This window comes from Glycine max, chromosome 17 (assembly GCF_000004515.6).
Source record: "Glycine max cultivar Williams 82 chromosome 17, Glycine_max_v4.0, whole genome shotgun sequence".
NCBI lineage: Eukaryota > Viridiplantae > Streptophyta > Magnoliopsida > Fabales > Fabaceae > Glycine > Glycine max.
Window position 1 is genome coordinate 13,690,001 of NC_038253.2, and position 25,414 is coordinate 13,715,414.

Below are 25,414 nucleotides of genomic sequence, written 5' to 3' on the forward strand. Positions count from 1 at the left end.
TAGACTCTCAATTGGTAATTGACGCTTTCAACGATCCTTTGATTGTCCCTTGGAGCCTTCCTGGACGATGGAGAAACTAATAATTAACTCTTTGTAAAGATATGATTTTTGTTTTTTCTCACTTGTATAGGGAAGGAAATACTTACCCCGACAAGTGTGCCAATTTTGTGGGAACATCACAGATTTCTTTTGTTAGGAGAGATTTTGTTAGAAATAGGAATCTGCTGCCTTGTTTTAGGATCCTCTGATTCCCCATGGTGGTTTTGGTATAGTCTTCTCATGTGTTTTGTTATGTTGTTTTCTCTCTTTTATTTATATATACTGGTTTGATACTCCTGTCTAGGGTCTCTTCTATTCCTTTACCTACTCTCCTATCTACAAATCAATTTTTTTTAAATGCTTCAATGTTTTATATTGAAAGCAAATTTGTTATAGAATTTAGTGTAATTTTTTTTAACTCTAGCATACTTTTTATCGATTCTATTTTTATCAATTCTAGTCACACCGAGATTTTGAGACAGTCAATTTTGCATAACAGTAATTAAATTTTTTGTAAGGTCAAATTTGCAATGAATATAATTTTTTCACCATGATTTCAAACACACTTTAAATTCATTAAAAATGTAGCGAATATTTTTGTATTGTTTTTTATATATAACAAAGGTGAAATATTTTACTGATAAATTAAAATTAATTAACATATATAATTGATTGAATAGATTTCAAAGCATGCATAAGGCAAAAGATTAAGAAAGAAAATCATGCAATTGTGTTCATTTTATTCTTGATGCATGCATAAATAACCACAATATTATTACAAAATTAAGTGTTAATCAGTATTGATTGAATATAATACTTATTACAAATTAAGGATGATTTTTTTAGATCAATAAATTAAAATGAGAAATATTTAATATAAAATTAAAAGAGAACTTAAAAAGTATCCACAATATTATTTTAAGTATTTTAATAAAAATATTTCAATTTTAACTTCGTTCTTGTAACACTCTTTTGTATTTGTCAAGATTTGATTGAAAAGCAGAAAATGTATTTTAAAATCATTGGATTGTATATTTTTTTGGCATTCTAATAAAAACATTTTCCTTTTCATTTTTTATTTTTCCTATAATTAATATAATTTCAGTGCATTTTTGCTTGCACCGTCTCTTTTCTTTCCCCTTTGTTAGGAACAACACCACGCCACCACCTTTGTTTACGAACTCGTCAGACTTGATGACTCATCACAACGTCACCACCACCGCCTAACGACGTAGAGCACCTTCTCTCTCCTCCAATTGGCCATTGCTTAAGGTACAACCGTCCATTTTCATACTTCCCCATGCCAATCAATTTTTTCCTTTTTCTCTTTTCAATTTCCCCATTTTCATTCCCATCATTCCTTTTTGTTTACGCTGAAACAAAAACAAACTTCTGCGCTCTCTTCGTGCGGATATAATAATAAATCGTCGGTTGTCGTTGTTTGTTCGATTTGTAGTTGACTTGCTGCGAAGGTTGCTTTGATCATTCGAAGCGCCTGAGGGTTTTGTTCTTGGAATCCGAAAATGGCCGCAGTTCGGAGGCGGGTGTGGCAGTTATCTTCAATTCCAGGTTTCGGGGCTTCGAAATTGGAAGTGTCGTCGTCGTTCCAAAGAGCAATTCTCGATCCATTTCCTGTTTCGGGGACCAGACACTTTTCCCAAGTGGTGAAATCCAACGGCAAACACTCGTTCCAAAGAGCAATTCTTGATTCATTTCCTGTTTCGGGGACCAGACACTTTTCCCAAGTGGTGAAATCCAACGGCAAACACCTGTTCCTCGTTGACACCTTGGCCCTTGTAATTATAATAATGATAATAATTTACATACATGTTCCTTTCCTATTTGTTACTTATTTGCTTTGACTCTTATTTGTTTGGATTTTGCTTTTATTTGCAATTCTGAAGAAGGGTGAGTGATTTGTTTGTTTGATTTTTGGTGTGTATAGGTTAGGAGACTGGAAGGCGAAGGAGTGCCCTCAAAGCAAGCCGAGGCGATAACCGCTGCCATAACTGAGGTTTTGAATGACAGTCTCGAAAATGTGTCTCAGTCGTTGGTATCAAATGGTGAGATGCAGAAAGTAAGACCCTTTTAGTGCCAAATACAATCTTTGTTTTGTGGTTCTGGTTCTGTGGATTTAAAATCCGCCTTCACGTTTTTGCCCCTAATATTTTGTACTAATGTGAGCTGCTATGGCCAATTTTCTCGTTAAGATTGAAATGATGCAAGAATCCAACCTGTCTAAGTTTAAAGCGGAGGTGCAGAGCTCACAGGTATTCCGTAGTCATGTGGATGTTATGTTATGTGTCGAGTTTGAGGTTTATGATTTTGGTGCATGTGGATGTCATAGGGCTTGGTACTGGTAGTGAACATGCTAGGGCTGAATGAAAGATTTGTGTGTTGCTTATAATCAGTGCAGGCAGTAGGCATTCTATTTTACTGTCATAAATATGGCTTCCATGAATTACAGTCATTTAGGATGAAAAGTATCTTTTACATTTGCTTATTGACAGAATGTTTTAGTGAATTGTGCATCCTGCTTTTCCATTTTTAGGTGAATGAAATGTGCCCGTTGTTGTCTTTGTTCTAATGCAGCAATAGAAGATGCTAATAACATTGTTTGATCATGTTCTATGAAACTGAAAGTAATTAGAATGAAGACGCAAGTTTAAGCTGATCAGTGTTGTTTCTTCATGTTGAATGTCTTTGTTCTAAATCTAATGCGGCAATAGAAGATGCTAATGGCGTTGTTTGATCATGTTCTCTGAAACTGAAAGTAATTAGAATGAAGACATAAGTTTAAGCTGATCACATGTTTCTTCACTGTTTTTCTCCATATCTTTTGAGGCTGGCATTTCTCTTTCTTTTCTTTTCTTCCCCTTCTTTCTACACAATGCATCTCTTGTAGATGATCTTCTCTGTTGTCTCTAGCATCCATACCATAATGTACTTTGGTGTGACCATGATGAATTATTCAGTGTCGGATTTCTTGAAACAATTCAATTATGAGATTTAGTAGAAACTCATGATCTGATAACTCTTCAACTTTTGTTGTCACATTTCATAATTATGTTATATTTATTTTAGTTGTTAACTTTGTGCTGCATAAGATAGTCAATGACATGTTCAAACCTCTGAGGAAGCTTGTAACATATGATGTTTGTAAAACCAGATAGCGTGGAGAAGGAAAAGGAAGAAAACAATCACAAATTTAAAACTGAGGTATTTAATTGAGAATACCTAAATCATTTTTGGATATAAACATAAAAATGAAAACATTTTAAATTAATACGTTTATTGAACTGCATTTGGTTGAAATAATTTCGAAGATCTTTAAATTAAATGGGCTCTATGTTATCTTGAAATTATCATGTATTTCTAGTGATGGTAGGATGAAAGTTTGGCAAACTTGAGATTCTACTTAAATTGGTTGAGCTTCTGTATACTCAACTAGTAAATAGATAACAGTTTACTTAATATGAATAAAAATAATATTGAAAAACCTATTAATGACATATATGCATAGCATAATACTCTGAACACATTCACCATTTCAACTCCATAATAAAGCAAAGTACCGAACCACAATAATGTTGATAGTACATCAAACTATTTAATGATCACATCATACATAAGTTCACGAAAATATAAGTTTCTAAAGTGAAAATATTTGAAAAAAGAGCTAATTTCTTGAAATCATTTGAGCCCTTGTAAAATGGTACATTTATGTTTGCTTCAAAACCAATGCATGAGTAGCATAGAACACTGTAACTATGGGGTCATTATGGGGAAAAATTATATTTGATGTACTGTGTAATGTTGTGTGTCGCTATAGACCACACCTCATGCTATTTATAATATGGTAAAGGGAATCAATATTGATTACAAGATCAATCAATTAGTGATTAATAGGAAGTAGGATATTCTAATATTAAATACGATATCAGTAATAATAGACATAATCTCACGTAATCTCATACTCCTTCTCAAGCTGGAGCATATGTGTGATATGAACCAAGCTTGTTACAAATGTGGTAAACCCGAACAGCGACAATGAAGACCAATGTGACGCTCACCGGAGATGCGTCACCCGTCGTGTGCATGAACTTCACGCACTAGGGCCCTGTGTGGGGTCGCTTGCGGCTGTGTTTTGAGTTGGTTGCGCACATGGACGTCGTGGTGGTCTTCGGCAATGATGATAGGCACGATTCACCCATGAAAAAGCAGAAAGGTCCATTGGGGACACCTTGAGGCAGAGGAAGAGAAGACTAGTGTGACGGTCTTCGGGATGGGCGACAGTGGTCAAAGTTAAGGGTCAACGAAAAGGCGTTGGGAGTCTGCCAAACAAGGACAGAGCAGCTGTGCGGTACTATTCACCCCGAAGAAGGGCTGCACGGAAAAGGAAAACAAAGGAGAACCGCCAAATAAACATGAAATGACCCCTAACTTTTGGGGTAGGTGTCGGTCGGACGTGCTGGTAAAACTTTTGGCGTTGATACTGTTTGGTGAGCCTAGGATATCCGCGTGAGGGCGCGCCTGGTGTCCGATGGTGGTGCCATCGATGACATTGGGTGGATTGTTTGTGGGTGCTCCTGATGGTGGGTTTGTCGGCCAGAGAGGTCACTTGAGCTCTGACGGTGGCCGGTGGCAGTGCCTGGAAAGTGACTGGCGATGGGAAACTCATTGACTCGATACTTCACTTAAAGAGTTTATGCAAGTTTACATGAGTTTATCCAAAAATGTTTTCTCTACTTAGAATCGTAAACTCTTAAGAGTCCACAAGTTCAATTAAGAGTTTGACAACAATGGTAGGATGTCTTGGGGAAACAATTGCAATCCTCAAGGTTTCTCTTGTTTAATAATGGGGAAGCATAAGATTAATTTAGAAACTGAATGGTTTGCGAAAATATTCTCTTTTTCATTTTTTGATTTCACTTTTAATTATAAAAATGCTTCCTTGTTTTAACTTTATTTCTTGTTTACAAAATATTTGTATAGGAAACAATGAAAACATTGTTTTCAAATGGAAATGTGGGATTTTTGTGATTACAAGTGAAAACAGAAAACCTTATTGGTCCCTAGTTTTTCCCCCAAATGGAAAGGTCCAACTCCTGCACCTACACCTTAAATATACTTGTTAATACGTAATAGATATGTGGAGAATGTCTTTTGCATGTCCCTCAACATTTGCTTAGGAGTTAGGTGAGTAATTCAAATGATTGGGTAGTAATTCATGGGGTGCCAAATACATACATAGTATGTACGATTCTTTCTGTTGCAATTATGTTGAGACATTTATGCTGAGAGGATATCAATTTTACATTAGGAACTGCTTTGTTTTTATTTCTTGGTCTTAATTTCACTTGCTCTTTATCCTTGTAATTTTATTTACCTCAATTTGTTATGTTGATATTGATGAGGTTGGTTTTGTTTGCGTGATGCTGTAATATGCTGAAAAACTTGTAATTCAGGGACACCATTTTTCTCTCTTACAACATGAGACTGAGAAGCTTAGGAATGATATAGAGAAGATGCGTAGTGAGCTGAGGTATGCTTTATCAGTTTCAACAATTGGCCTTGATCAACTACTATAGATGTATTCATTTGTTCTGTTGCGATTTTTATGGTGCAATCACATGTTTTGTGATGCAGGCATGAGATAGATAAAGTCACTGCTGGGCAGCGATTAGATTTGAACCTTGAAAGGGGGTAAGAGTTAAGAATTAATATGCGGATTGTCAATGATTATAGAACTTTTGTTAGACTCTCTTTTTTTATCTGTTCCTGCTGATAAGTCACTACAAATGCAGGAGAATAAGGGAGGAATTGTCTAATCAGAATGCTGAAACTAACAACCTGACAAACAAACTTGATAGAGTAAGCAATTATGGATCTGTCTGGGTAAGCTCATCCAAAAGCGGAGAAGAAAACAAGAAAAAAAAAATAAAATGAGTTTCTTCGTAAGCTCATAAGCTAATTTGTAGAATTCTCGATGTTTTAGAGATACTATATGTGAGAACTTCTACAAATTAGCTTATGCATAATTGAATTTTAGCTCATGTACAAACTTATTTCATTTTTTACTTATTATTTTTTTCCCTTGAAGTGCTTCTGGATAAGTTTATGAAACAAGCCTTATGTGACATTTAGAAGTTGTTATTTCATCCCATGGAAACTTGGCTATTTGCATTTTAAACACCCTTTGCTATAATTCATATTCAGGAGATCCATTCTTTAAGAGCACAACTGGAAGCAGCCAAATATGATGTCATAAAATACTGCATAGGAACACTTGTTTCGATCTCTGCTGTTGGTCTTGCTGTTTTACGCATATTGATGTAAATGGACTGTATTCCAATTAACATCCACAAAGAGGAGGTGGAAAAGAATAAGGGTAACTCCGTAGCTGCATTGAAGATTTATCTTCTGTCAGAGAAACAAGTGCAACTTTTTATTTTGGTCCATACCAGTGGAGCTGAAAGGAACTAGCTCCAATCAGGCATGAATTGGGCCTATTTTTTAAGCCCCATTCTATATTCTTTTGTTAATTTATTTGCCATGCCCTTTGGGATATTTGTGCAATTTGTGCGTGGCTGTATGGTATGAATACAATACAAGCACCTTGGATTATAATGCCTCGACCCTTCTACCAAAGTGGAAGGATCAAAATGCTTATTGGCTCCAAGTCTATGCGAATTAGGTTCCTTTATTCGCTTCAAATTCACGATGTTGTACAATCGATTTATAGGCATAGTAATACATAATATTATAACCAATGAAGAATAAAGAGAATATATTCTCATATATTGGTTAATTGCTCATACCTGTCCATAGAATTGACTGTAACCAGGGTTTTTAAAACTACTGAACCGATCAAAATATTAAAGGTTCATGACAACCTCTAGCCTGTGTCCTGTGTCCCTTTAAATGTGTTTTCTCCCTCACTTTTCCTTTATGTTCCTTTTTATTCCCACTCTTTTCTCCTACTTTTTCTCCATTGTTTGCTGCAAGCACAATCATCGGAGCCATTGGAACAACCATTGCGGTGACATGAAACCAAAGACAATCACCTGCTTTGGAGGGTGAGACGTCACTTTCATTATTGTGTGCAATCTCATATGTGAAGATGAGTTTGTAAGAGATAATTTTTATTACTGTGTGCAACCTCATGTGGGAAGATGAGTTATAAATCTGCAAACAATAGAAAATATGGCTGTTGGCGAGAATAGCAATGCGACAGATGGAGTTTGCCTTTGAATGCGAACACAGAAGTCGAGGGTTGGTGGCGATGAAGATTCCTTCCTTTCACCTTCGTTGTGTATTGTGTTTTTTTTTGTTCCCGATTTGGGTTTTTCATTACTTCATTAGGTTTTGTAATTTTTGGATCTTCACTTTCATTCACTTCTTGATTGCCTTTTTTTTTTTACATTTGTTTCTTTGATTACCCTTCTTGATTCTTGAATTGATTTTGTTTGAAATTCTTGGTCTCATTCATTCACTTTGAATCTTGATTTCATTCCTCTAAATGCCATAATAAGTGTTTTGGTTTTTCAATACTTACTTTTGTGTTTGTTGGTCGAACTTGATGAAGGGTTCATTGTCAACAAAGATGGAGATGATGGAGTCTGAGGCAACATCAGTAGAGAACGAGAAGAGAAGAATTAGAGGGTAAATAAAAAGAGAAAAAAAGGAGAAGGAATCACAACCATTCAATTATAAAAAAAAATCGGATGGCTGGCGTTTAGGAATTCATGCTTGAAACAAGTTTCAACTATTAATTAAGTAATACATAAGATAATATTAAATAAATATAATATCAAAACTTTATAATACCAAACTAAAGTAAAACATTTTATAGGTCCTTAACATTCAATATATAAAAAAGTCTAAATTAAATATACCTTAATACAAAGGTTTAAATTAATAAAATACAATAATGTCCATTAACTAGAAAGTTCTATCTAGAATATAAAAGAGAAAATGAAAATTAATACTATATAAAAGTATAAGAAATCAAGATATAATTAATAATAAATTAATATAAAATAAAAAAATTATAAGTTTTATAAGAAATAATTAATAAGAATTGATAAAATAATTTTTACATATTTGTAATCCTTATATTTTAAAAATTGTAAATTATCAAGATTTTTTTTATTTGTATAAAAATATTTAGATTATATTTTTTTAAAAAAATGTATATTTTAAAAATAACAGTTCAAATCGATTTTTGGTATTAGTTTTCACTAATTTTGGACTAAGTTCTCACCGTTTTAAAATGATTTAATTTTTTGGAGTCAAGCGTAATTCAATTCAATTTTAAAGACTACGACGGTAACCTTCACTTGATTTAATTAACTTATAATTTTTCTTATTTATTTATTTATAAATCTAAAATAATGATACTAAAATATTTATAATAATTCATGTTCAATTACCTAATAAATCCCTAGATATCTTATACTTTTTCTATATGTAGTTACAATCACATTTTTATTATAAATTATAATAATCAAACTTCGTAATATTTACCACCACCTATATTGCTCAATCAACTAATAAACTCTTTGGTATCTTATACTTTTCGTACGTAGTTGCAATCACATTTTTATTATAAATCTATAATAATCAAACTTAGATTTCATGATATTTACAACAACTAACATATTAACATATTGGTCAATCAACTAATAAATCTTTTGGTATCTTATAATTTTCCTATGTAGTTAACATCGCATTTTTACCTTCTATTTGATGCCCACTAAAAAATTAGTTTCTAATATTCAATTACAATTTATTAAACTGTTGAGTTGATATTAAAAAATCCCGAGGGGATACATCATATGAATATCATGAGCGTATTTGAATTTTAAAGACAAAAAAAATATTTAAATGAAAGTGAATATGAAAAAGAGTGGGAAGAGTGAAGGCTTAAGAAAATTAATAGTCTTAAATGTCTATATAAATAGAAGCATTAGAATGCCTAGAATATAAATATTAAAATGAGATTCTAGATATTTTTTTTATTACTTTAGGATATGCTTGATGAAATTAGTTTATAAATAAGTTGAAAATTTATTAGTTAGGCAAAAACTTATAAGCTAAAAAATAATATCTAAAAACCTAAAAGTTTATAAACTAGTTCGTCGAATTGAAAGTATTTAATAAGATTAATTAATAAGTGTAAAATAATATAAAAGGATATATTTTGGGCATTTTATATTCTCTTCTGACTTTTTGGTTTTAAAAACTGTTATTAAAACCAATTTCACACTATTGCTAAAAAGTATTTTGAAAACCAAAAATCAAAGATAGTTGAGACTTGAGAGATGCTTTCTATTTTTTTTTCATCTAGCTGAATCTTTCCCTCAATTCCACATTATATTTTGTCTTGCAGCACTTTTCACCCGTTATCCGAGCTAACTTGTATAGTTGTATTTTGAAAACTAAAAATATTTCAGACCATGATATATATGTGGTTTCGAACGTAACTTTCCCCGGATGTTTAGAGTATTTTTAATAGAAATTTTTTAAGTAGGTTTTTTAAGTTATTTTTTATAATTTTTACGGTATTTTTTGTAGTTTCCAGTATCATGTTATTTTAAGAATTCATACATAATTTTGTTTCAATGATAAAAAATTTTAAAAAACTTTAAGAAACTCACACTTTATATTTTTTTTATTTTCAGTTAATTATGATTTAATTATAGTGTTATTATATCTTAGATAAATATTATTTTTTAATACTAATCAATATTATTTTTTAAATTTTTTTTTCTATCACGTAAATTTACTTTAATAGAAAAAATTTATAAAATTTAATTTCTTCACTTAAAGAAATTTTTTAAGAAACTACTTGGAGATGCTCTTTTATGTTGTGACATTTTCATCAATAACAACAAATGGACTTCTCCTAATGTCATAGGTTGTCTCACTATGTAAAATTGATCCCCCAAGGTCCTTGGAAGACTTGATTACGATAACATTGAAAACTCCAATTGACATGAGCAATAATTATACTTTTTGAGAACTCCATACAAAAGGTAAAGTAGATAATCAAAGTTGCATTCATGGGCCCAGATGCTTTCCCGTAAAAGGTCGGCATATATTATTTTTTATCTATAAAAATTATGAACAAATAAAAAATTATAATAATTCATGTATTTTATTTAATTAATTGAAATAATTATTTTTATAATAGGAAAACGACTTTAATTTCTAAAATTAATGAATATTATTCATATGATTAAAAATAAGTTAAATTTAATCAGATTTAATTTATCTTAACTATAATCACGAAGTCACTTCAAAATTTAACTCAAGTTTAATATAAATATATTTTTTTGACTCAATCTCAATTCAATTCAAACTTGTAAATAACTAAATTTGATTAAAATTATAAATGTTTTATTTTTATTTATTTCATAAAAAATAATATGAAATTAATTAAAAAAATTGGTTCATAAGTTAATCTACTAAAATTATACATAACTCAAGTTTAACTCATTTAATTTGTGAATCAAATTTAGAGAATCAATTATTGAGTTCAATCTTGAACTATATTTGACTTGGTTCAATTCATTACTAATCTTAATTATTGATATTAGTGCTAATTACAGGACACTTTCATGTTATCCATAAGTTTTCTCCGATTTCTCTCCAACCTCCAAAGCAATGAACATATGAAAGACATGATTTAAATCTGTTGCAATCCAAATCAAACTACAAGGGGAAAAAACGAAGAGTGTTGAAAGACAAGTATGAGATGAAGTCTTACATCAGGTAAGAATGAGAATATTAGACACCATATAATTAAGGATAAGACTTGTAAGTCTGAGCCGTAAGGTTTTGGATTAAGGTGTAGTATCAAGTTCACTTATGTGATTGTTCATGGACATAGAAATTCCTTATATTGAAAGTCTTCCTGCAGGGATGAGTTTATGCATAGGAATAAGAAGATTGAACACTATATAAGTGAGATGTGGTATCAAACTCATGGTTGCTCATGGTCCATTGTAGGGGTGCCAAAATGAGCCCAAACTTGGTGAGCCAACCTGACTCCCCAAGGGTCCGGACCGGGTTGGGCAAAAAAAAAAAAAAATACAAGTTTTATAGTATTGAGAGAAAACAAACCCAACTCACTTAACTCACAAATTGGGTGGATTTGAACCGGGTTGTCCTATGAAACCCACCTAAGTAATAACTAATAAATTAATAATAGATTGTGTATTTTGTCTTGACAATTTGGTATTTAATGTTGTTAAACTATGATTAAGACTAACGTTTGGATTTAAGACTTTTGAAAGGTATTTTATGTATTTGAGAATTGAGATATTTGATTTGAATGACTATTTTCATGATTATATTAGATGCTTAAATGGTTATTTAAAACATTTGTATATTATTTGTATTTTTATTTAAATCATTTGAATGTCTGTTTGAAAAAATGTCACTTAAAAAAATAGAAAAAAATGTTTTTAATTTTTTAAAATTTTATTTTGGGATTTTTTTATTATAAAAATTTTGTGAGTTAACCACCAACCCATGGTAGGCTGGGCCATATTGACATTTTTGTGGTTCATTTAAAAGTAAACTGGACTGATTCGATCCATTTAAATCTTAACCTGTGATGGGTCAACCATGTGGGCCAACTAACCCATTTTGACACCTCTAGTCCATTGGTATAAATTTCTCTGTTATTTACCTCCATCATATTATTCACAGTAGGGACCTTTACTCAATGAAGAATAAATAAAAAGAAATAGGAATAGCCATTACTCAATGAAGAATAAATATAAAAAAAATAGGAACATCCAAAAAAGATATCAGTGTCACACAGTATTACAAATTAGCATATTGGGTATCCCAGTTTATGGAATCTTGCCAAACTATGTAAAAAAATGGCTTTTCTTTTTGTTGGAATCCTATGTAGTATTAATTTGAGTTTTAACTTCAATTTTCTTTTAGTTCGAATGCTCTGCTCAACAATGATTTACTTTTCCTTTTTGGGCAACGTAGAATTTTGTTCTCTTTCCGTTTTCCTTTCACACTTTGTCTTATTTGTTTGCATGCCATATATACTTTGGAATTTGGATACTCTACATGAAAAATTATCTAAGTATGGTCACTAAACTTTAATTAGTTTAATATATCATCATGGAAAATAAGTAGAGAACATAGAATTGGCATGTGTAGATAGGGGGTATAAGCTAGCTAGATTCATTGCAATGGTGTTAGAGACCTTACTCTCAATGAGCTTAGCTTATTCTAAGTATAAAAAATGACCTCAAAGGGTGGTCCTATCCTAGCATCTTCGTTAGAGGTGATCAAACTAAAATTGTTTTTTTTTCTTAAAGAAAAAAAAAGTGCTTTTGTTTGTGCGAAGTTTGCCACAAAATTAAGACACTACTATAAAAATGGTTTTTTACGACATTGATTTTACATTAGTCGATGAATAACCAACTTAGAAAGAATACACGATGGTATTTTCGTAAATAAATGCAAAAGTTTTACGACAGTTTTATGAAATCCGCCTTAGAAAACTGTTATTGTAGGACATTTTTATAAAACTGCCTTAGAAGACTATCATTCTAAGAATGTTTTGTAAAAACCGATCTAGAATATTTTCCATTATTTTTAAAATTCCATTTCTCTCTCCACTCGTCCTCTAACTCTTAGACTTCCCCTCTCCCTCTTTACTCCCCCTTTAGGTTTCCCCTTTCACTCTAACGCGACTCCTCTCTCCTCCAATGCTTCACGCTCCACCGCATAAACCCTAATAACCCCCTCCTCACTCCCCTTCCCCCGATCCCCTCCCTCGCCATCGACTCCGCCTACGCCGTCCTCGGCTACACCATCTACGTCCTCGGCGGCTCCATCCACGACGTCCCCTCCCCCAACGTCTGGCTCCTCGACTGCCACTTCAACCGTTGGCTCCAGGGTTCCTCCATGCACGTTGGCCGTGAATTTGCCACCGCGGAAGTCCTCCACGGTAAGATCTATGTCCTCGGCAGCTGCGTCGCTGACACCTGGTCCCACTCCGCCAACTGGGTAGAGGTCCTCGATCCCGCCACTAGCCAATGGGAGAGGGTTTCATGCCACTGGTCTGACGGAGGTCCATGAGAAGTGGATGCACGCCAGCGCCATCGTCGGGGAGCGGATCTACACCCATTATTGGTATTTCCACACCTCCCAAGTTCCCATCTATTTAACACCTCCATCTATGGAATTGGTGATGGCCAATGTGTTTCTACAGGTGCTATCGGTATTGGGGTTCATCATGAGACTTATCACAATCCTCTTGTGCTACATGGGCTTTCAGGATTTCTTTGAATCCAACATTACAAGGCCGAAGAGGGCGGTGTCGGTGGTGCTGATGAGGGAAATCCTGCCGGTGGTGAAGTTCTCAGAGATGGAGATGGCGGTGGAGGCAGTAGAGAGTTGCGCAGTGTGCCTGTATGAGTTTGAGGGAGAGGACGAGATCAGATGGTTGACGAACTACCGCCACATATTCCACAAAAGGTGTCTGGACCATTGGATGGGGTACGATATGAGAATGTGCACCCTATGTCGAACACCCTCCATACCCCACCATATGCAAGCTGCCTTCAATGATAAACTTTGGGCTGCTTCAGGGATCCCTGACTTCTATTACTATCATCACTAGATTAGCCTCTACACACAACTCATTTTCTTTTTTTCTTTTCCCTCGCAATTATAGGAAAAAGAAAAAAATCCTAGATCTTCTGTTAAGGTTGTTGAGTATGTGTTCGTGTAAATATTATACGAATTTTCAAACAAAATGCAATGCGGACAATTGTGCTTATATATTTAGATTCTTAATTCCAACTAGCTAGTTGCGTGCAGATTTTCTTTCTAGTAGTGTTAAAATCTTATCTGACTATTTTAATTTTTTTTTATCAGTTTTAGTGTTGTAGTACTCTCTTCTTTACTCATTTTTGTTCCTTTTCTTTTTCTCTTAACTGGGTGCTCAGATTTGCTATCATTTGTTGATATAAATAATGTTGAAGGGGGATAACAATGTAGCAGAAGAAACTTGATTTGGATTGTGAAGACGTGTTTGATTGGTTGGAAGGCAAATTGAGTGATAGGAAGAAGGTATAGCTGTGTGCTGCGTAGAGGTAGCCTATGAAAACTGTACCGACACTGGTAGTGGTAGCTTCCTTTTTCAGTTTTATCTCCATGGAAGTAAGAGAAAGCTTAGCATTTTGCAACTCCAAGAAAATAATTTTATTCTTTCTTTTTTGTTTCTTGAAGGTTGACCTTGATCCTGCAAACTATGAATGTTTCTTGGACATCAAATTAACTCGTGACAATAATATCACTACTAGAAAAATATATCAGGTGAGTTTATTGCCTTTTGATGTTTTCTTTTTGTTTTTGTCCAGGTGTGCCTTATGTTTATTATTGTTTTATTGTTATGGATGTTTATAGTTTGTTATTGAGAAGGACAGAAGAGGATAAGAGAAGTTGGATTAAAGTACCTCGCATAAGCGAAGTTTATGAAAAGGGGGTTGAAGATTTTTTGCAATTTGCTAAATGAAATGCACCTGCTTTAGCTGCAAAATATTTTTGCCCATGTGTTAAATGTGTGAATGGGAGACATCAGTCGTTGAATGACATTAGATCACATCTTATATGTGACGGGTTTAGTCTGAGTTACACAAATTGGATATGGCATGGTGAATTGCCACACGTTCCAACAACCTCTCAACCTGACCCGATTAATGTACAAACCGAAGATCAGATGGAAGACATGATATGTGATCTTGGCCAATAGGGTTTTCAGGATGCTCATGTGCATTATTATGAAAATTTAGAAACAGATTCGAAGAAGCCATTGTATGTGGGGTGCACAACCTTCACTCGGTTATTAGTTGTGCTAGGTTTGGTGAACTTAAAGGCCATATTTGGGTGGAGTGACCAAAGCTTCACTAAGTTGCTTGTGTTATTGAAGAATATGCTTCCTGAAGATAACATTTTACCGAAGAGTCACTACGAGGCAAAGAAGATATTATGTCTCGTCGGTATGGAGTACCAAAAAATCCATGCATGTGCTAATGAATGTATTCTATACAAAAATGAGTTTGTGGAAATGCGTAACTGCTCGACATGTGGGGTATCATGCTACAAAGTCAATGACATGGAATGCAGTGATGGTGCATCCACAAGCAACAGTCGTCCAACAAAGGTTTGTTGGTATTTGCCAATAATACCAAGGTTTAAGAGATGTTTTGCTAGCGCATATGATGCAAAAAATTTAAGGTGGCATGCAGATGGAAGAATAATGGATGGGTTGCTCTGACATCCCGCTGATTCTCCATAATGAAAGACAATTGATCGATTGTATCCACAATTTGGACAGGATCCAAGAAACCTAAGGCTTGGTCATGCTTCAGATGGAATGAATCCTTTTGTTAACTTGACCACCAATCATAGTTATGGACGGTTTTGTTAATAATTTACAACCTTCCTCCTTCGTTGTGCATGAAGTGAAAATACCTAATGTTTTCTATGATGATAGCGGGTCCAAAACAGTCAGGAAATGATATTGATGTTTATCTGAGTCCGTTGATTGAAGACTTGAGAAAACTGTGGGTAGACAGGGTTGATGTTTATGATGCATATGTTCAAGACACCTTCAGGTTACATGCAATGATATTTTGCACCGTTAATGACTTTCCGACTTATGGGAATTTAAGCGGATATAGTGTCAAAGGACACCACACATGTCCTATTTGTGAAAAAAAATACTTGTTGCATTCAACTAACACATGGGAAGAAGACAATATATACAAGGCACAAAATATTTTTGAGACCTAATCACCCATATCGGCGACTAAAGAAAGCATTTAATGGAGATAATGAGATTGAAACTGTGCCTCAACCATTAGGTGGACATGATGTTTATGACTGGGTGAAAGACATTGTAACTATGTTTAGTAAGACACAAAAAAAGGATGCGTCTACGAAGAACATTTGGAAGAAAAGGTACATATTCTTTGATGTCCCTTATTGGTGCGATCTAGATGTTTGACATTGTCTGGACGTTATGCATGTGGAGAAAAATGTGTGTGATAGTTTGATTGGAACCCTTCTTAACATTAAGGGTAAGCCAAAGTATGGTTTGAAATATCGTCAAGATTTGGTTCTCATGGGTATACGACATTAGCTACATCCAGTTTCACAAGGTGATCGAACGTATTTGCCCCCAGCATGTCACACAATGTCAATGCCAGAGAAAAAAAGTTTTTGTCATTGTCTAAAAATGTGAAAGGTTCACAAGGATACTCTTCAAATATCAAGAGCCTTGTGTCAATTAAGGATTTGAAATTGGTTGGTCTTAAATCTCATGATTGTCACGTATTAATACAACAACTTTTGTCAGGGGCCGCTCGTGGGATCTTGCCTGAAAAAGTTAGGGTTGCCATCACTCGCTTGTGTTTTTCTTTAATGTTATTTGTAGCAAGATTATTGACCCACAAAAATTGGATAATTTGGAGAATGAAACTTTGATTATCTTATGTGAATTGGAGATGTATTCCCCCCCCCCCCCTTATTTTTTGACATCATGATTCACTTAATTGTTCATCTAGTTCGTGAGATTCGGTTGTGTGGGCCTGTTTATTTACACTAGATGTATCCGGTTGAGCGCTACATGAAGGTATTGAAAGGATATACAAAGAATCAATATTGACTAGAAGCAAGCATTGTTGAAAGATACGTTGCTGAAGAAGCAATTGAATTTTGCTCAGAGTATATAAATAATGCATCACCAGTCAGGGTTCCTCAAAGTCGTCATGACTCCACGACTCAAGGTAGGGGTACACGAGGATTTAATGTTGTAACGATGGATCGGCAACAACTATCACATGCTCATTTATATGTACTAAACAACACAGCAGAGGTCATCCAGGACATAGATTGTCACAAAAAACATGTCTTAGATACGCACCCAAAAATTAACAAGATGAGGTTGTTGCAAGAACACAATAGAACTTTCATTAACTAGTTTAGACACACAATCTTTGTTGATGATAGTGTTTCGAAGACACTAAGATTGTTAATTGTTGGTTTAAATCTAAATGTTCCCACCTGGCAAAGATATGATATCAATGGCTATTCTTTCTACACAAAGTCTCAAGATGCAAAAAGTACCATGTAGAACAGTGGGGTTAGTGTTGACGATCAGTCAGATTACTTTTGTAGTGTTTCTGATAATAATCTGATTCACGCGTTCATGCCTTACTATGGAGTCATTGAAGATATCTGGGAGCTTGATTACGGTGAATTTAGAGTGCATGTGTTCAAGTGTCAATGGGTTAATGGAAATACCGGAGTACGCCAAGACAAACTGGGATTTACTTTAGTAGACCTGCACAAGGGTGGTTACAATACGACCCATTCATCATGGCAGTGCAAGCTAGACAAATGTTTTATGTCGAAGATCTGTGCGACTCGAGATAGTCAGTGGTTCTACAGGGGAGAAAAATTTCTATCAGTAACCATATTGGTGGTTCATCAATTGATGTGAGCGAGATGCCATGTTTTTATCAACAAATGCCCTTCATAAATGGTGAAGATTAGGATGATGTTGTACATGCAAATCGAATTGATCATGATGAAGGTTTATGGGAGAATATTCATATGTAGCTGCTTATGTTTTTACCAGTAATTAATGTATATCACATATCGCATAATTGTAATACATTTATGTATTTTAATATTTTCAACTTAATGTAGATTTTATTTGTTTATATAATTGACATTTCTGTTTATATTACTGGCATGTTCACATTTATGATGATGATGACATTTATGTTTATATAACTGACGTGTTGTGTTAATTTTATTTGTTTCAATTGTGTACACTCATGACGACACCCCCAACCTCCCCTCCATATTTAGATATTCCTTCGGATGGTCCGTCTAAGAGGACTAGACAATCCACTCGGCTAAAAAGGTTGACTGTCTGAAGTTTGGATCAGCTACGACCCAAGTTAATGTCAATCCAGCCACTGGGACAGGGTTAGGCCCTCATAAAGAGAAGTTTCATAGATATCTGGGAGTTGTAGCACGAGAGAAAATTCCTATTGTCCACTCCAATTGGAATGTTGTACCAGAAACTTTAAAGAATCTCATATGGGGTGACATTTTGGTAAGTCCTTATTTAAGTTGACATTTGTATATATTTCATTTAATAATTTAACAAAATATTATATGTCATTAATTGTTACTTAAAAATTTTGTTTTGGAGGGTAAATTTAACATCCCCGAGGGTGACAATGCGAAACAGAAGGTGATGTCAACGGTCGTTACTCGATGGAGGCAATTTAAGTCCTCCCTGACAAAAAAATATGTTTATTCTAACAATGAAGGTCAAGCAAAAGATGATCCTTCTGTTAAGTATGGTATTGATGTAGCAACTTGGGCCGAATTTGCAAAAAGCCACCAAACCCCTAATTGGCAGGTTTATTTTACTACCTAGTTCTCTATGCAGCTTGTGAATTTGTTAACATATTTGTTTTTTCTAATCCTTCAAAATGTGCCATTTTTTGTATGGGAATATGAAAAAAGGCCTAGGAGATTAAAAAATACAATGACTGTCTACACTTGTTGTCTCGTGGAGGTTACAACCTGCTTGAAAAAAAATTGATGGACGAAAAAAGGAAGACACGAGAACACCAAGCAAAATTTACTGAAAATTCGTCAGTGAGTGTGGACTCACTGTCCCCCATTTCTAGACATGTGAAGTGGAAGATAGCCTGCACAAAGCGATATAGCCAAATGACCTCTACAGCCGCCCAAGAAATATCTGACAAAATTGTGAGTAATTACCTCGGTGTTTGACAGTGGGAACTAATTAACTATATAATAAAAATCTTTGTTGCCTTGTGAATTGATGTTGTGTTGTTAACAGGACTCTTTAGAAGAGCAGGCCACATAGGGCAGCTTTGTTCCTTGTAGTCATGAGGATATATTGAACATGACAATTGGCTGACCAGAGCATCCAGGTCGTGTCTGGGTGGTGGGGACAGGTGTGACAATCAGCCAGTAGTTTGGTCAGGCCTCACGTGGCTCCACCACTTCCTCTATATCGATCATGCAACAACAATTGGCTGAAATCATCGATAACTTAAAGGAAGAATGGAGGAAAGAAGTTGAAGAAGAAAACAAGATTCAAGAAGAATCGTGGAGGAGGAAGGTAGAAGAGGAAAACCAATGCACTTTGGAGACAATTAAACAAGAGTTGAAATAAGCCATCAAATTGGAGTTATCCCAAATTGCATCACAACACCCACCCCCACTTCAGCCACTAGATATACAAGTATTAGCTCCAAGGGTAAGCACGAAGGGGAGTTATGCAGAACCTAACACAAATCCATTAGGTAAAGATACTTTTGATCTGCACACTAATTCCATGGGCCTGTATGTAGTAGCTAAGCAGTCTACTCAACTAGTGGCATTGAGAAAAGTGTATGACACTTCGGCCACCATACACAACGTCCCTTATGCAGATGATGTGGTTAGGGTGAGTGTTGTCAAAGTTTACCACGGTGATGCTCACGTCCCTTTCCCGACATCAGAAATTAAGTTTGTCAGGGAGGCTGTTGGCACTTTCGTGGGGTGGCCAACACATCTTGTGAAACCCATATCTGATGAGGTATTTAGTTTTGTCTATGAATAGTAATTTTAATCACCTCACTCATTGTTTGTTAGCGTAATTCCTTATTTTTTGTTAACCATGTAGGATCCAAAAAAACGTCTGCCCATACCGGTTAAATCTGCTGAGATGGACAATGTAGTGGTTGCAGTTGATCCATTGGGAGAGTTGGTCAAGAACTTGTTTGAAATTTACCAAAAGCCAATTGAGTTGGTGTGGGATGGGGCGAAATTTGGGATAGCTAATGTCAAAGATGACTTTTTCATCACACACGCAGATGTTAGTGAGATTATTTTAGGTGACAAGTGTTTGAACATATCCATACTATAGTTGTGGCTGATGTAAGTTAATTTGGTTTATTAGGTGTTCCATTTGTTAACTGTAGATGTAAGTTGGTTAAATTATACCATTAACAAAATTTGTTAAATGTTTGAAACAAGCATAGGTTATGGATCACTATATGGTTTCCTTGAACCTCAGTGTATTCACAATGCAAAGAACAAACGTGAAGATTATCAACATTACATTGAAACATGGGTCAAGAAATCACAACGAGAAGTGTACTTGGGACCTTACCTAAATCAGTAAGTTGAATTCATGTTGTACAATGTGGATATTATGTGAACTATTGTTGCCTAACTAATGTTTTTCGTCTTCAGGGCACATTGGCAACTTGTTGTTCTATGTCCACGGGACAATATTGTTGTTTGGTTTTGTTCTTTGCATAACAAGCCTGATGTTAACATCAAGACTATAGTGAACAGGTTAGTTATAACATTATAAGTCAATTGATACTTTGCAATTGTACGATATACTAACAATGATTATTTCATTATATACGTTAATGTCATTTTTAAAATAGTGCAATGAAAACATTAAGCATTACTTTTGAAGGAAAGGCATAGCAACCTGTGCCTCGGTGGATTGTACCAAAGGTATGTCATTATATTAAATTAATATAGCGATCTCCAATTACTGATGTGTGTTTGTTTGAAATAACTACCTTAAGTGAACATATTACATGTAGAGTCATGTTCAAACCAGAGGCTACGAGTGTGGATATTATGTCATGCATTGGATCTAGTGCATAGTCAGCGACGGTTTGAAGAATGAATAGAATAGGGTATGTTTACTATAACATATTTTAGTTGTTACTATCGTTTCAGCTCACTAATTCCAATGTGTTTATGTACATAAGTCATTTGATATGAATGTATTTCCAGTGGTTTTGTGATGGAACACTGCTCAGCAAAGAGTCCATGACAACACTGCAACAAATAGGCGGGATATTTTCTCCAGATTAAGAACTTCAAAGTTAGAAAAATTTAGATAACATACAAACATGTTTCTTTGAAACTAAACATTTTCATTGTACAATCATTTCATTACAAACAATTATGATGAGTTTGGAATAATTTTAGCAGTCATTTACATTTGCGTTAGTATTACTTATATTGTAACCTTCATTTTCATGTTGACAATGATAATGTTTCCATTGCATTTTTTTTGCCGATTTTTTATATCAACATTACATTAGTTCATGGTTTGTTGTCTCTATAACCAAATTTATGCAGCTATTGAATGGTTATAACTCTGCTGCTTTGGACTTAGACCAATGTAGACCATGAATGAACTGACTAGAGGAACTAGTAAGCAATGACATTTCACATTGTTGTTTAATCTTCATGTATAGAACTATTGTGTTTTCTACTTTTATCAATTCAGGGTGCTGATCCAAAAAGGAGAGATAAGTTAATTGAGCTGCTTCCTCAGGATGGAGTTTATGGTCCCCTTGACCGGTAGTATTTTTGCTAGAAAGCTCATGAAGCTTTCTGTTTCAATTGAAGGACCTATTCCATTTACTTTGCCCCCTAATCTAAGGAGCTTGTATGTTATCATTATCATCTATGAAAAGCTATTTACTTTTGATATTTGACCCTTATTGTTCTAAATACAGTGATATTATTGGTATGACTCTTTAAACAAGTTTCTTCTTAGTAGTCCTTTATTATTGCTTGTTTGCGCAGGATCTGCCTCAAACATTTCCTGGTCATCCTGCTCTGGACGAGGATGGTAGAAATGCTTTCAGACGATTACTTACTCCATAAGCTCGACATAACCGCTCATTTGGTTACTGCCAATAATAGTCTAATAACTTGTTGCCGATACTTGTTTTAAGCAGTTCCTTCTTAGCTGTGTTTTTTTAACTTGTTTTTTCTTAGAGAAAAAAAACTGAATTTGAGCTCATGCAGCATTGCTACATCTAACAGAACTGTTGTATATGTGGTTACTATTAGGTGCTTTATTGGTTTTTGTGTGTGGACAATTATGAATTTTGGGTTATATACTTTTATTATTTCTCTTGTCTATAACTTTTGGTGCTAATTTCTGTATAGGCTATAAATGAAAAAGATGCGAACAACATCATTTTGTCATACCTTATACATAATTGCTACAAAGAGTCATCAAAGTCATTTATTTCTTGCACTGGGATGAAGCAGCCTGCAGATCATTTGGAGAACATGGAAAAAAGAAAAAGTAGGTTTTTATTGTTGTATTTCAGTTTAAAAGGTGGATTGAAGACCTTTGGTTGCTTGTGAATGTCATATTTTATTTGCTTGTGTACTTCAAACCCTGCTTGGTTGTCATTGTTGAGAGATTTGTATCATATAAACTTGAGCATTGGATTACCGGACCTCAAATTGAAGGGTGTTGAATCAATTTTTGCTCTTAATGCCACTTGAAACATTTATCGATTTTTGACAATGTTGTCTGAGTTTTGTCAAATATATTGTTTTCTTGCATACCTTTGAATTAACATATCTTGTTGCATTCTCTTGACTTTTTAATATTTCTCCGCTCCTCTCTACTTGTAGAGGATGCTGGGGATTGCTTCATAAATCTAAACTGTTTGTAATTGGAGCATATTATAGGTAGTAAGGCCTCCTTGATGGATAAATTCCATTCATCTTTAGGAATCTTCCACCATACATTAGAGGGAAATGTACTTAAGGCTATTGAGCTCAAAGGGCAACCGACACAAGATATTTTGGAGAACAATAACGATTTGTTGTTTGATCTTCTAAGCCTTCATTTTGTAGACCTTGTTTGCTCTAAGGAATGTTAAGATGAGATTAATTTTACTTCCAAGAGAGCATGTTACAAAGTTCTTGCTTTTATAGAATCTCATGTTATTGACAGGGCATAAGCTTTGGAGTTTGCTCATACCAAGTTGAGTCTTTTTAGTGTGAAGGAGCAGAAATATATGGAAAAAATAGAAGTATGTTTACCTTTTGCTAACAATTTATTGATACATGAGTGTGCTTTTAAGGTTGAAGTAAACATAAAGTTGCCTTTGATTTAGGGTTTTATGTCCCTTCTTGCTTATGAGAATCCAGTGGAATGCCCAATGTTTCATCTGATTGGCTTAGACTATCGGCAACAAGTTGTGGATAGTTTGACATAACTCCATATGCTCGACAAATTTAGTAGAATTTTCTTGTTTATTAACAATTCAATTATGAATCAATCACAACGAGTTAGTTCAGAATATTGAATATATTGTGGGAGATGATGATGTGGTACAAGTTCAAAATATTGTGTTAGTTTTGGACTTGTTTTTATGTGTAGTTCATATTTTTATCTAATTTTGCATGCTAGTTGTTTAAAAGTATATACTAGTTTTTATCACCAATTGGCCATGGTCAACTGGGCACTCGTCTAACAACCGGTCCAGTTTTAAAAACATTACTGTAATCGTGTAATGCTCCCATCCTGTTAATCTCTTGATTCACTTTTAAGTTTTGGCAACAGAGTTTTCAAATTTCATGACCAAAACTGTGCCCTCTTATGTTAGGGTAAAGGCTAAAGGGATGATCTACACAACAATTGACATGTTCTACCTCACAGATGAGCAACTAGCAAATTCACCTTCTAAAAAAGATGGCATAGATGAAGCCACTGAGACCACCCTTAGAATGTATGGTTGTGATCTCATCCAAGAAAGTGGAATTTTTCTTAGATTGTATCCTTCTGATTGTGATCATTTTCATTTTAAATTACCATGTTTGGGCCAAATTGTTGTTACCTTAATTATGTGACAGGCCACAAGCTGTCATGGCTACTGGGCAGGTTTTATTTCATCGTTTCTATTGTAAGAAGTCATTTGCACGGTTCAATGTCAAGGTCATTATTATGTTGTGATATATTATTTTCTCTTCTTTCTCTCTTTGCGTTTCGTGAATTACTATGCTAACAACATCTCTTTGTAGAAAGTTGCTACAAGTTGTGTGGTAGGCTTCAAAACTGGAGGAAAACCATAGAAATGCTAGACAAGTAATTAATTTTTTGTCACAGGATGGAATGCAGGAGGGAGAGTTTTCCCATGGAGCATTTAGACTTGTATTCCAAGGTCAGAAGCTTCTCATTCTCACCTTTCTTTGCCTATAGTACCCAAACATACTACTTTCATGTTTGTTGCCACATCTCAAGTTCAGACTTGCTTAAAAGTGGAATCAACTACAAATAGCTTCCACATTTTTTGTGATAGTATATCGTGATTTGAGCACTAAATGCATATAGTTGTAGTAGTTTCATGCTATGACTCTTGTTTCAAATCTAAGTTATTTTAATGTTTTCTATTTTCTTTGTTCATGAACATAAAAATGTTGATTTGAAAATGGAGTTGAGCATAACATAAAGACATATTTTGAAAGAAATGAGATTCATTTGTCATGTTGAACATCCTCATAAGTTCATATCTAATTACCTTGCTACCTCCAAAACACCTCCAGAATTAAGGCAACAAGCTTGGAATCTGGCTAATGATAAGTTCAAGAGCAAATGATATTATTTCTTTTTTATGCTGCTTGTTGGTATTTTTGTGCATGTTCATACTGTATGCCATGTTTTATTCATGTTGTAGTTGTATCAAATGAGCATATGTTTTGAAGGGTATCATACCTTATTAAGCTGTTGGAACTATTGATCTCATAATTATTAGCAAACACATGATGCTTCTTATAATCTTGTATGACAAACATTGGAACCTAGCATAATTTGTAGTGCGGTAAAAAATTTGTTTACTATTTAGTATCACTTGCCCAACTGCAATGCACTAGTATTTTTGGCTGTGGTTTTGTATTCACCTGATGCTTTCTGATTCATGGCTTTATGCGTCCTCAACTCTCTTTTCTCATGTAGTTTGAGGACTACATTGTGTGTTCGATTTAAGAGCAGGTTCCAAGTACCCATTCCTGAGAACCCACCGTGGTGGATGGCATTTGATGGGGAGAACTCTGGGATTGATGAAGTATATGCATGGTTCTGGGTCACCTTTATAGCCTTCCAAAGCCACAATATATACCAGTCTGCAAGGATGGGGACTTTACATTTTCCAACAAATCATCAGAAACAAAGTCTCAATCAACAAATCATCAAAAAAAGTTTCCCAAGTTTTATACCCCAGGTTAGTCATACATAATCTGCAAGAGCCTTATATTGATTTATTTTTGGTTTCATGTAGCCATTTTTATTCACTTTTTCATATAGAGAACATTTTAGACTTATATGATATGTATTTTATGTTTAGTTTAAGTGATGGGAAATGTATATAAAAATTAGTATACGTTATTGAAATAATTGTGGTTAATAACCTTTTAACTTGTACTGCTATAGTTATTGAATTTCAATTTA

At 34.4% G+C, this 25,414-nt stretch overlaps 2 protein-coding genes and 1 pseudogene across 3 annotated transcripts; all 3 read left to right on the forward strand.

The window, feature by feature from the left end:
- The first annotated feature begins 1,159 nt into the window (after positions 1 to 1,159).
- Positions 1,160 to 6,745, forward strand: LOC100810837 (protein FMP32, mitochondrial). 2 transcript variants are annotated; one of them, XM_006600849.3, is made up of 8 exons: positions 1,160 to 1,311; positions 1,496 to 1,835; positions 1,985 to 2,116; positions 2,250 to 2,309; positions 5,508 to 5,584; positions 5,689 to 5,745; positions 5,847 to 5,937; positions 6,259 to 6,745. In XM_006600849.3, the coding sequence occupies exons 2-8, from the start codon at positions 1,563 to 1,565 to the stop codon at positions 6,376 to 6,378; spliced, it is 810 nt and encodes a 269-aa protein (XP_006600912.1). In that variant the 5' UTR covers positions 1,160 to 1,311; positions 1,496 to 1,562; the 3' UTR covers positions 6,379 to 6,745. The 2 variants fall into 2 exon arrangements, with proteins under 2 accessions (XP_006600912.1, XP_006600913.1); XM_006600850.4 differs by having other exon boundaries at positions 5,847 to 5,913.
- A 6,525-nt stretch (positions 6,746 to 13,270) lies between these two features.
- Positions 13,271 to 13,702, forward strand: LOC100795608 (brassinosteroid-responsive RING protein 1). Its single transcript, XM_003550916.1, has one exon. The coding sequence runs from the start codon at positions 13,271 to 13,273 to the stop codon at positions 13,700 to 13,702; it is 432 nt and encodes a 143-aa protein (XP_003550964.1).
- A 9,890-nt stretch (positions 13,703 to 23,592) lies between these two features.
- Positions 23,593 to 25,192, forward strand: LOC100796663 (cyclin-L1-1-like; annotated as a pseudogene).
- Positions 25,193 to 25,414: the final 222 nt, after the last annotated feature.